At 39.8% G+C, this 12,918-nt stretch overlaps 1 protein-coding gene across 2 annotated transcripts in view; it reads right to left on the bottom strand.

Moving 5' to 3' along the window:
* Positions 1–12,525, bottom strand: part of RECK (reversion inducing cysteine rich protein with kazal motifs) — a 72,573-nt gene extending 60,048 nt beyond the window's left edge. For both annotated transcript variants that reach the window (XM_033431102.2, XM_004271423.3), the window contains exons 1-4: positions 12,357–12,525; positions 2,606–2,664; positions 1,364–1,438; positions 407–443 (exon numbers count right to left, since the gene is read on the bottom strand). In XM_033431102.2, coding sequence (XP_033286993.1) covers positions 407–443; positions 1,364–1,438; positions 2,606–2,664; positions 12,357–12,456 — 271 coding nt within the window. In that variant the 5' untranslated portion in view covers positions 12,457–12,525. The remainder of the gene's footprint in view (positions 1–406; positions 444–1,363; positions 1,439–2,605; positions 2,665–12,356) is intronic.
* Between the last annotated feature and the right edge of the window lie 393 nt (positions 12,526–12,918).

The raw sequence follows: 12,918 nt of genomic DNA, 5'->3' as shown, positions 1-12,918 counted from the left end.
GTGGTAGTTATGGGGGGGACGGTGTGTGGGGGAGGTGGGGATAAGAGAGGGCAAAGTCACAAGGCCAAGGTGAGGTCACAAGGAGGGAGTGGTCAATCATATCAAGTGTCACAGGGAAGTCAAAGAGAATAAGTACTGAGAAAAAGCCATAAGATCTAGGAACCAAGAGATCCTGGTGATCTTTCAAAGACCAGTTTCAATAGAATGGTAGTAGTGGAGACAAGAGTACCATTAAGGACTGAGTGAATGAGAATTAATTATACATTTGAAAATTTGGGTGCCTACAGGAAGGAGAGGATAGAAATTCAAGGGTAAACATTAGGTTTCAGGACTATGACACAGATTTTACAATCACAAAATAAGTTTCAAAAAATAAAGCGCTAAATGTTGCAGTTCTATTGCTTACCTGGCAAAGATGAATTCATACAACTCCAAATTTCAACCTAAAATTGTAATCACCAAAAGACTTTTATGTAGATAACCAGTTCCTAAATATGAAAATTTCTACAGAAATTATGTATAGCTAATTTGATTATGTTTGTGTCTACACAATCAATGATCTAGAACTATATGACTATCAACCAGCTATTCAGGGAAGAAAAAACAGAACTGAGATGTAAAAATGCTGCTTGCTGCTTTCCCATCTTTCCATCTGAGAGTACTAAGGACAAATATGGTTACTCAGGATGCTTACTAGGATAACTGTTTCCAAGCACAGAGATAAAAGTGCCTGTTGAGTGACTAAAGGAAAATACGTCAGTCAGAACTGTTTGATCATCAACCTTCCCCCCCATTTAACCCAAGCTACCTTATCTAAGGAGGCTCCCTCATGCCAGCTCAGACTTTCTTAGCCTGGCTCATGAGTATCCCAAACGCTGAGGATGGCCCATGCATTAGAGGCATTTTAAGTTACATGCATGCAATACATTCAGACAGGCATGCAATGTATCTATAATATACCAGAAAATGGGAAGACAGAAGTAATGAGAAGTCACACATTTTCCCTTACCCCAAATCCAACTTTTTAAAAATCAAAATATATGTAAGACTTAGTTATTATGGTTTTCATAAAATTGTCAAAATATGATAATAAGTAAAATTCCCAATTCCAGATAAACTATTATAATGAAATTTAAAGACTGGAATATGTCATATACCTACATCATAGGTATAAAATAAACAATGAAAAACAATATTCTATCTAGCAATTTGTGTGAAGATCTTTTTAAAGTACCTAGTTAAATCTAACATTTTACTTTGACCACAAACCCCAATCACACTGAAAGATTTGCTAAATCTAAAGTAACTCATTAGAGTGCTTCATTAGACAAAAGCTTCCATAGTTCAGTTAAATAAGACCTACCATTGTTTCAGGGCAATAATCTGGGGCTCGCTGCAACAGATGTTTTAGTCGGGATTCACTTTTTGAGGAGAATATCTATTTGACAAAAAAAAAAAAAAGTTTTGTGGCATTTTTTCAATAAGAAAATAGAGGAGGTAAACTTATCCTCTAGATTTATGAATTGTCTAGAATATTTTCCAATTTCCCTTTATAAACGGAAAACCTTTGGAAAGATCTAAATTAAGGTGAGGTAATATTTCTTGGAAGGTTGGTTAGCTTGGCAAATAATCAACAAAGTCTAAATACGGCAAGTCTAACGATCAAAAATGGAGAAAACCAGCTGTTAACCTGTTAGGGTACAGGGGAGAAAAAAAAAAAAAACAGAAAAGAAAAAACAATAAATCTATTCTAAACTGTCCTATAAACTGCTTTTAGTCAACTGACCACAATGAAAAATAGACTATGCCATACCCTTTATATTGGTGAAGAACAACTTTGTGAATAGCACTGTAGCAAAAACTTATCCACAGAATTCCATAAAATAGAGACAAAGCCATCTTTTAAATAAAGCTGCTGAGGGGTTGACAAGTTCACTCATCAGGCTAGTTGGCTCACTTCCAACTACAACTTTAATTAATGCAACTGTAATTTGATGTCTCTGTAAATTTAAATCATTACATATATTATTACCTGCAAATAGTCAAGATTGTAAAGTCTATGAATGCTAACGACAATGAAAAAGGATTTATCTCCAGTTAGTTTTTCTTTCTCTTTTTTTTTTTTTTTGCGATACACGGGCCTCTCACTGTTGTGGCCTCTCCCGTTGCGGAGCACAGGCTCCGGACGTGCAGGCTCAGCAGCCATGGCTCACAGGCCCAGCCGCTCCACGGCATGTGGGATCTTCCCGGACCGGGGCACGAACCTGTGTCCCCTGCATCGGCAGGTGGACTCTCAACCACTGCGCCACCAGGGAAGCCCAGCCTTTGTTTTTATAACACTGATACCTCTGAAGGGTACAGGCAGTTGTTTTGAGGAATATCCCTCAATCTGGGTTTGCCCTATTGTTTCCTCATGATTCTGGTTATGTATTTTGGGCAAGAATCCTACTTAAGATACTGTGCTCCATCATGTCAGCAGACACACGTTAATTTGTTCCATTATTGGTGATGTGAACTCTGAACACTTGTTTTAAGTGCTGCCCAGCAGATTTCTCCAAAACAATTATACTAAATAATACCTTCTACAATTATTATGTAAGCTTACCTGCTCACATACATCGCGGCACATTTGGTTATCCTTTGAATGATTACAACACAGCGCACCTAGGGAGAAAAAATAAACACCTGATGTTGCCTACTGTTAAATAAACATGATGATTAAGCTAAGCCAGATGGTTACACAAACCATTTATTCAACAATTATTACTATTACTATCCATTTTAACTCAACAAACCTTTGCTGAGTACCTATTTCAAGTCAAGGACGGTGCTGTGTTGGAGAATGTGGTTTTTGCCTTCAAGAAGCTTACAACCTAATAGGGGAGACTGTCATTTTGTAATAGCAGTTACTAGGTACTGTGTACTTTCTACATGCCAGAATTTTACTGCTTGCTTTATGTATTATCTCATTCAACCCTCATTATTACCCTATGGGCTATATTCTATTATTATACCTATAATGTAAGGTTAAATGATAAAAAGATAGTGAATTTTGTTTTGGACATGTTACATGTAAGCCTCCATTATCTCAGTGAAGTAGAGATTAGGTCTGAAAACAAAAAGGATTGAGATGGCGTTGGGCTTGAGGTGAGGTTGTAGAGGTCTGGAACAGCCATCGTAGAGAATAAAGAAGGCAACTATAAATGTTTCTCAAACTTCTGTTCTATGAAACACTGTTTCATGAATTGTTAATATCTATCCCTCAAGAGAAAATGTTTCATGTTCAAATAAATTGGGAAACAAAGGATTAAAAAATTAAAGAGAATTCTTTTCTGTAGGATTTTATGTAGGCTTTAATATGTTAATATGCATCATTAATCTCCTAAAAAGGGATCTAAGTAGACAGATTTCTCAGAGCACAGAATACTTTTTTTCATGCCACGTATTAACATTTCAGAATGCCAATTTGAGAAATATCAGAGAAAAGGAAACATTTGCCAAGCAGTATTATGGGCCCAGAGAAATTAACAAATTGGTGATAGAGATAATCAGCAGGGGCATGTTACTATTCTAGAGTGATGCTGACTGGAAAAAAAAGATACTACATTGATCAGTGACTGTTTAGACTGCTAAGTCAAAAGAGACAAGGACATAAAAATATTATATTTCAGGCAGCTAGATCAATACAATGGTTTTATATATATATATATGCAACATAATCTCTTTAAATGAAATCTATATAATTTCAGTATACGTGAAAGCAGAGCTTTTTTGATTGAAGGTAGGATTAGTATTGGGGAGAAATGAATGAATAAAAAAGGTCCTCTTTAGCTCTTACCAACTCCTTTAAGTTCAAAACCAATCACTGTTAATCCATAAAACAATGACAGGGTATATGATATTACTGTGATATATAGTGATATTATAGTGACATTATATCACTATAGTTTAGTTTCATAAAAGACTATTGTGGGGCTGGCTTTCTAATACTATGTGGGAAAAGCTGTCTTAAAGTTCTAAACATTTGACTTTAAAATTCTGAAAAACATATAGAAATTCCATTAAGTTTCAGAAATTTTAAAAATTCCTTGTTTATAGGCTGTAGTTGCTTTCTTAGAAGCTACTAACTCGAGGGAGGGCGCAATCACTCATGAGACTTTCTCACAACACCCCTTCTCCCCTGCCATGCCACACCATGCCAACCCCCTCTTCTAAGATTCTGTTATGTCCCCAGCCTCATTAGAATGGAGAAGACAGGCAGGAAAAAAAGGGGGCGAGTCTCCTGTGTGATACTGATGTGCTCTTTTGAAGTGCTCAAGTTGTTGCCACTTTCTACTATCCTCCAACAACAAAGGTCACAGGAGGGCAGAAAATCCAGCTGATCAAGAGCAAAGATAGCTCAGGATAACATATGGTCCCAATAAGCACAGGCTTAGCAAGAAGTAAACAGTCAGGCAGACAAGAGTCTGACTTGGGCCTAAGGATTTTTGGAAAAAAGTTTCTTGGAGCAAAGGTCTATTTAGAACAGAAACATAAAACATGTCATAATTAAAACTCCAATAACAATGAAAGGTTTTATTAAAAATATAAAGGCCTGTTTTTTTCCTATTTAATGGTGAAGGTCAAATTTATAGTGGAGTGACCACCAAAGTTACAATTTTAAAATAATTCATTTTTTCATTAAGAAACCCCAAAATTTGGAAAATAAGAAGAAAAATGACCTAATATTCCCACTGTCCTGCCAGAACGTGTGTTGACATTTTGACATATTTCCTTCTAGTCTTTCCAAAAGTCTTCTGAAATTTCTGACAAAATGGGATTAAAGAGAACAGCCTGAAGTCTTCTGGTAATAATGCCCTTTCCCCTCCCAACCAAGCATTCCTCTGTAATAGTGCATTTCCTCCCTTGAGAGGACTGCCACCCTCCTAGAACAGGCTAGGGGACCTACACTCCATCACATTTTCCACACTTTATTTTTAACCTTAGTCATCGTTACATTTTTCTTTCTTTGAAACAACAAAAACTTACTAGAAGCTTAAACACTGCATATTTTTTAAGAAATAAATATCTACAAATAGATATCAAGTCATATGCCTTCATTAAGAATGAGGGCAGAGGATTCAAACGCAAGTAATGTGGCAATTAAAGGTCTCTGTCTTTTTTAGAGCTTTTAAAATGGATTAATTGGGTCACTGAACTATTAGAGTGCAAAAAAACTCTCCAAAGCCTAATGGTTTATACAAGAGAAGACATTGTGAATTCTAGAAATGTTTTGTTTTTATAATTTAATTCTAACCTAGTTTCTAGCTCTTCAAGAATAGTTTAAAACTCTGGTTATTTTCATAAAATGGAACTGAGCAGATAAAGGTAAATTAGTTCAAAATAACACTTGATATTGACAGGATGAAAATAAATAGCACAGGTGTTATCCTTATTAGAGACATAAGGAAGAGCGTCATATTTTGCATTCTTATTCCAAAAGTCTGTAATTATAAAATTAATAAAAACCAAAAACTGATTACTAAAGGCCATGTATATTGGGTTTAAGAAGGTATTAATGTAACCTAGAAATATGCGAGTAGAATCATCCAATAATTAGAAACATCAAGGTTTGTCTGCTGGTTTGGACCACATGTCTACTAAAGATAGGCAAGTAAGCAGGAAGCACATGCTCCAGCCACAAGGGAAAAATGCAACTTCTAAGACCAACCAGCATTTAAAAAAAACAAATACACACCCTAATCTAAAGCTAAAATATTCACAGAATTATAGGATTTTTGAAGTTAAAAGAGATTTTGCCACAGAAGCCTCCCAAAAGCTGTAATTCAATTTGGTTAATGAAAAGCCAGTCTTGTTTTCTTTTCTAAAGAAAATAAAGATTCCTTCTAATTAATGTATTCCTAGAGAATTACTAGAACAGAATATATATATCCTGCACTATTGAAGGGGAAAAAACTAAATCCAAGTTGATAGCGGAAAACAGTCATTTCAAATAAAAAAGACAGTCATTTCAAATAAAAAAGATACATTAATTTTAAAAATCTCATCTTACTTTTAATCAAATGTTTTTTTCTATAACGGCCTGGAAATTGACAATCACTTTAAAAACATTTAAATGACAACTGCAACTTTAACTTATAAATGCATTCTTACAATTGTCACATTTATCCCTTCAATGATATATATGTTTGTGTATATACATAAAATATATCATCAGCCAAGGAAGAGCCAAACAATAAACTGATTATTTATATACCCACCACCTGGATTCAACACTGCTAACATCTTGTCATACCGCTTTATTTATCTAGACAGATGGATATCCTTCTCCATTGCTTGCCTCATACTGCACTGCTACAACAGCCAATTATGCTCATTCTCTTCTATTATCAATGAGTGCCAGATTAATTTTTTAAATAGACCTTTCATGATGTCACTCTTCTAATCTAAGGGCCTACAGTGGCTTCCTGCTATTCCAGTTCTAAATTTTCCAAGTCGTCTTCTTACCTCCCCTTCCCTGATCTTCTATTACTTTTTAACAAGGAAAGCCTACATTTACCTTGAACACAGCCTTCTGCCTGAAGTGCTTAGTGCCCTCTTTCCTGCTGACATAAATCCTAAACATCTTTCAAGGCTGAAATCTCATCTCAACTCTTAGTAAGCCTTTCTTCTCCAACAACTCCAGGCTATGTTGGTTTTTTGGTTATTTAATGTCTTACGATTCCAGTCAGAACTGGAAGCTTTAACACTTAACTCTAATAATTTCATGTGTGTACTAATGGTATCTCCAGATTGAACAGAAACTTCTTGTACCCATTTAGCACAGTGCTCAGCTTGAAAATTTGTATTTATTCATTGGTTAATAAGTAATAATTTCCTATTTATACAATGCCTTTTTAATCAGAAAATAAAGTACAAAAAGTTTATTTCTCCCACTATACCACTGCCATACCATATTTCACACGGTGACCAAGCCATGATTTAGCAAACATCATATGAGTTTTTGACCCAGGTCAGAAGATAAGCTGGACCCAATCATATGCACAGGCACAGAGGTATACAGCCAGTTGGTGGTGGGCTCTGCAACTATAAGGTCAAGATGAGCTGGGGCTGAGGAAGTTTTATGGTGTGCAGAAACCATGAGTAAAATGAGGAAGCTGGTTGGTGGAGAGTGTGAAATGCAAGAGATGTACAGACAGACTCTATGAGAGGTAGAGAGAGACTGTCTCTAAAAGTAGTCTTGGTTGCTGGCAGCTTTCCAGTTCCCACAGCAGTTCCTGAGGTTGAGCTGTGCTCAATTTCCTATGCTTGGATTTCCATATGTTCCCTGTTAGATGCTATATAACTAGCTCCCTAATCCTGAGCAACCTTGGTTTCTGTTCTTTTGGGGGTCAGAAGAGCCTTAACACATTATCATTCATAATTATGAAACAACTAAAGCAAATGACTCCTCAGATCCTCCCTGCAGATGCTAATACCCAGTACTCTCAGATAATTCCCTTCCCCATTCTATGCCATAGGACACCCACCTGTAAAACAAGGGATCTGAAAACATTAATGTCTGGCTCCCAATGGTATAGTCCATGGTCAAAATGTTTCTCTTAATACTTTTCTTGAAGTCTTCTTCATGTAATCTATGTGCTCTACGGCACCCGTTACTTGACTAAATCACATTTTTCCTCAAATACATTCAGATTTAGAATATAAATGGATATGTACTAATATAACCACATAAATATTAGCAGTGTAGATATTATACACTTTTTGGTGATATTTAATGTCTGATGTTCTCACTAAACCTTAAACCCCGCGAAAGCAGAGACCATGTCTGTTTTTGCTTACCACATTATATACCTAGTGCCTATCAGTGTCTGGCACTATTAACTCCTTAACAAATATCTGCTGAATGGAATACTTACAGGCATGAAATTAAGTTTAGAAAGCAATGGACCAAGGGGAGTTATTCCTAATATCCATCTTAAACACATACAAAAACGGAAATTTTGATTCTTTTCCTGACTCACCTGCCAACCCTCCAACTTGGTCCTCCCCATCTTCTCAACCTCAGTAAATAGCATTACTTTTCACTAAGTTGCTCAAGGTAAAAATCTATAAATAATCTTTACTGCCTCCTTCGCTCACTTCCCGCATCCAATCCAACAGCAATATATCTTGACTCTCTCCTCTTCTATCTCCACCACCACTCTACGGTAAGACATTATCTCCTGCTTCGACTACTAAATGGGCTTCTAGTAGCTCTGCTTTTACTCCTACCCTATTACGATCACTTTTTTTCATTCAGCAGCCCACGTGATCTAAAATAGAAATCAAAGCACTTATCTCTTACTTAAAAGTCCATTGGTTTTTATTTGCATATAGAATAAAATCCACAGTCCTTACGTGGCTTTTTGCAAGGCCCAGCACCATCTAGCCCTGGTTTACTCTCCTGCTCACTATGTTGCAACCATACTGACCTACTGTTCTTTCTTGCCTTAGGGCCTATGTACTTCCTGGTCTCCACCCGGGCCTTTTCTAAGGACAGCACCTTCGGTCTTCAGATTTCAGTTCAGAACCTTAACTTCTCAAAGAAGCCATTCTTGTCATCACTATGTTAAGAACCACTCCCCTCTACGCCAGGGGTCCCCAACCCCTGGCCATGGACTGGTAGCCCATGGTCTGTTAGTAACGGCCCCGTTAGGAACTGGGCCGCACAGCAGGAGGTGAGTGGAGCGTGAGCGAGTGAAGCTTCAGCTGCTGCTCCCCCACTGCTAGCATTACCGAATCAACCATCCCCCTCCCCCCGCCCCCCACCCCGTGGAAAAACTGTCTTCCACGAAACCGGTCCCTGGTGCCAAAAAGGTTGGGGACTGTTGCTCTACGCTACCATCTATGTATTTCCTTCACAGCATATTTAACCCTACCAGAAATCATTTTATTTAACTGTTTATTGTCTGTCTCCCCTCTGCTAGAGTAAGCCCCTTGAGAGCAGCAACCCTGCATATAGAACAGTGCCTGGCATATACTGAGCATGCAAATATTTTTTGAATAAACAAACCCCTGTAGTATCTGTTTTGCTCTTTTAAAAAAACACATTTATAATAAATAAAAACCACCTCCTTGATATTGTCCCACTTTCTTCCAGAAGTGGCATATGGTGAAAAGTATGGTTAATGAAAGACTGTTTAAATCTATGGATATAAGATAGAAACTTTTAGTAGCACACCAGAATAAACTGTCATATCTGGTCTATCACCAACTGTAGCTCTTTGTACAGTGTGGGCCAAGATAGTTCTTAGGGAAGAGAATCTGCTTCTTATTACATTCCTCCAGATAGGCGGTTGCTTTTTCTAACTTAAAATTCATTACATTCTTTTTCAGGATTCTAGGCTATTACATAATTTCTTAAATGTCAACTTATTGAAACCTAGCCCTTAATGTTACATCTTTCTCTCTTTTGTACTATTAGAAAATATCTTAAATAGAAACAGAGCTAATATCAGGTGCCACGACACACAGATCCTGAGACTGCAGCATAGGGTTCCATCTCATCCTCCAAAGGGAACACTAGAGGTGCTGGGGAGGAGAGCTGGGGGTGTTGAGGAGACCAGAAAGTACACAGGATAGGAAGTGTGGCATTACTCCAATGAGGAGGGTGTGGCCAAACTTCACAGGAGAAAATAATAATTGAGCAAGTCAAATGATTCCTTCCCTCACCCCCTCTCCCCCAACAGGAACAAAAATCTCCAAGTCAGAACGGATGAGACTTGTGTAACGCTTTATACCTGAGGAGACAGGAGTACCCAACTTTGGATGGGGTAAGGAGATGGGAAAGAAGACTGTCTGAGCAGGAATATAGGTCAGGCCTTCAATGAAATACAATTTAATATTGTGTTCTTAATTTTTGTTTAGGATTGAAGAACGTTTTCCACAGTTTATACAAATCCACAGTGGAAGCCTTTGTCCATTGTATTACTCAACGTCCTTTATGTAAGGAACCAGGCAATATATGCCTAAGAATTTAGTACAAGGGACAAATCTCACTTTTACATCAAACTTGGAATTTTTCTTCTTACCAAACAATGCAAACTCTATATTGTCATGGACTTTTTGAATTGGTAGGGCCTTTAGAAATCATCTAGCCCAGAATTTTCTAAAGTGTGCATTAGGTGTTATGAAGAAAAAAAGAGTTCTTTAAGCAAACAAGTTTCTTTCTTTCTTTGCATAATAATTTTATTGAGATATAAATCATGTTAAATTAATAAAACAAGGAGGCCATCAGACTGAGGCAGCTTCAATGCCTCAGTAGCCTACCTAAGCAAGCCAAAACCTAAGCCTATAGTGCCCCAAGGTTAAGAAATCAGAACTCTAAGGACAATCAATCGCAAACAGCCACCTGGACTTTCCCAAATAAGGCACCTGCTCAAGCTATAACCAATCGAATATTTCCTTGCTTTGTTTCCACCTATTTCATAATCCCCTAGCTCCTGTTACTTCCCATTTGGCACTGCCCAATTCAAATCAATTTTTGCTCAAACTCTTAACATTTTAATATGCCTCAGTTTATCTTTTAACAATCATATACCACAAAATTCATCCTTTTGAAGTGCACAATTCAGTTGTTTTTAGTACATTTACAGAACTGTGCTCACCACTTTCCAATTCTGAACATTTTCATCACCCTAAAAGAAACCCCATACCCATCAGCAGTCAGTTCCCCATTTCTCTATTCTCCCAGCAACAAGTTTCTTTACTACAGGAATACTTGCGAATTATTATGAATCTAACGTGTTTGTGAATTTATAAGAGAGGGGTACAGCGTACAGTGTTTCCCAACCTTAAGAGCTAACATTTCAGTGCTTACTATATGCTATTCTAAATGCTATACACGTATTACCTCAATTCTCACAATAAAATCTATGAGAATTTCTGTATACAATAAATGTGGATACTAAAGCACAAAGAGACTAAAGCTAACTAATTTGTTCAAATATTCTTAACTATGTTCTACCCTGCTATCTCCCACAGAATTGACTAGTTGTAGAATAAGAATGGACGACTAATTTTCTAATGAACCATAACTTTGAAAGTGCTTTAGTTCAATTTCTTTAACTTAATGAGAAAAATGGGACCCAGAAAGGTAAGCTGATTTAGCCACGAATACACAGCATTCTCTCTCTCTCTCCTTTGATTTGTCTAATTAACAGCTTGTTAGAATCCAATTATAATTAACTATCTAACCCCAGGTTCCTGACAATCCTCTCCTTTCTTCAAATACTCTTGACTTAAAAAAAACAAAAAAAACCTTTAACATTGTAAGCTACCTTATAACCTTGAGACTGATTTTGCTCTTTCTAGGTGTGTCTCCCTGTAAGCAATGCACTTCTCCACCACTTTTGCATGTATAAATCCCAGCCATCTTTTAATATCTAGTGCAGTTGGGGCATCACTCAATTTTCTTCCTGCCCTAGGTGGACATCATCCATCATCTCTCTCCCTCTGTGCACTCACAGCCCTTCATCTCCTCTGGACCCTTCTGCCTTGAATTCGAGCTGCTCATGTCTTGTTGCACCCCACCTCCTAGCCAGAGCTGCTGGAGAGCAGGAGATGGCAACAACTCCTAAAAGCCCAGCACGTGAGAGACACTCAATAAGCACTGAACAGCTTGCTATCCACTAGTGGTCTAATTCCTCTAGAGCAAGAACTAAACTTTCCTCAAGCCAGTAAGCCCCCAAAGAGTCAGTTTACTGAATTTTAATCTGTCTCCTGCCAGAGCCCAGCGCTGTCTTGGACACACAGCATACCCACAGCGAACGGCAGCAGAATCGGATTTAGGAGGCTTGGATCTATTCTCTTCTGAGACTTCAGAAGTCAGGCAGGCTGCAGGGCCCATCAATGCTCGCTGCCCGAGGTCGGCCTTTCTGAACCGCGGGTCAAGGAACAAGCAACAATAACTGGCCAGGGCGGGGGTAAGGCGGCGGCACCTCATAAATCCTATCCGACCCTCGCGACGATCCTGGGCAAAGGCATTCACTCTCTTCGTACAGTGACCCGAACCGGGTGAGGGGATAAGGGCTGAGCTGGGGGCCCCTGCTCGATGGGTGACAGAATAAGGCCTCGAACCCGGGTCACCGCTCCCAGTTCAGCAGATCGGGGAGGGGAGAGCGAGCGTGGAGAGGGGTCCTGCTCGTCCCGCCTCAGCTCCTCCTGCAGCCTGCTGGGACCTCCAGACCCCGGGTCACCGGACTTGGGCCGGGTCTGGGGGTCGCCGGCACCCCCGCCCCCTGCCCCGCGCCATCTTGGAGCGCTGAGGCGGCCGCTCCGAACCGCCCCGAACCGCTGCTCCAGCAGTTACTCACCCGCACTGCCCGGGTCCAGGCCCCCTGCCACCTCCGCGACCCCTGCCACGGCCAGGAGAAGCAGTAGCGCGCCACGCGGGGAGGCCCGGACGGTCGCCATGTCCGGGCCGGGGGGTCCGGAGCCGCGGGATGCTCGGACCCAGCCTGCCCGCCGCCGCAGCTCGCGGAGGCCCCGCCCCGGCGGCCTGAGCCCTTGGTGATTGGCTGCGGCGTGCTGAAGCCCCGCCCCTCGGCCGCACAGACTTTCCAAAACCTGCTGGGGGCGGGAACCTGCCCGAGACCCGGGCTCTTTGTTAAGGCCCAGCTGTGTGTCGGCTTCTGCCGCGGAGTACCGCAGCCAGCGTTCTCCAAGAGGGGAGTCGGAGGATGTAAGAGCTGGAACCGCCCTTGGAACGCCTGGTCCTCCCGAGGTTTGCAGATGTGGTCACTGACGCTCAGAGAAGAGACCATCTGCTCCAGGTCACACTGCAAGTTCGCCTGAGAACTGGGGCATAAGCCAAGGCTGAACCAAAAGGACTTGTCCCTTTCACGTACCTTCAATGGTCTTAAAATCCTTTCTGCC

This window comes from Orcinus orca, chromosome 6 (assembly GCF_937001465.1).
Source record: "Orcinus orca chromosome 6, mOrcOrc1.1, whole genome shotgun sequence".
In the NCBI taxonomy this organism is placed as follows: Eukaryota; Metazoa; Chordata; class Mammalia; order Artiodactyla; family Delphinidae; genus Orcinus; species Orcinus orca.
Note: the sequence above shows the minus strand (reverse complement) of the source record. Positions and strands in the feature narration are given on the sequence as shown.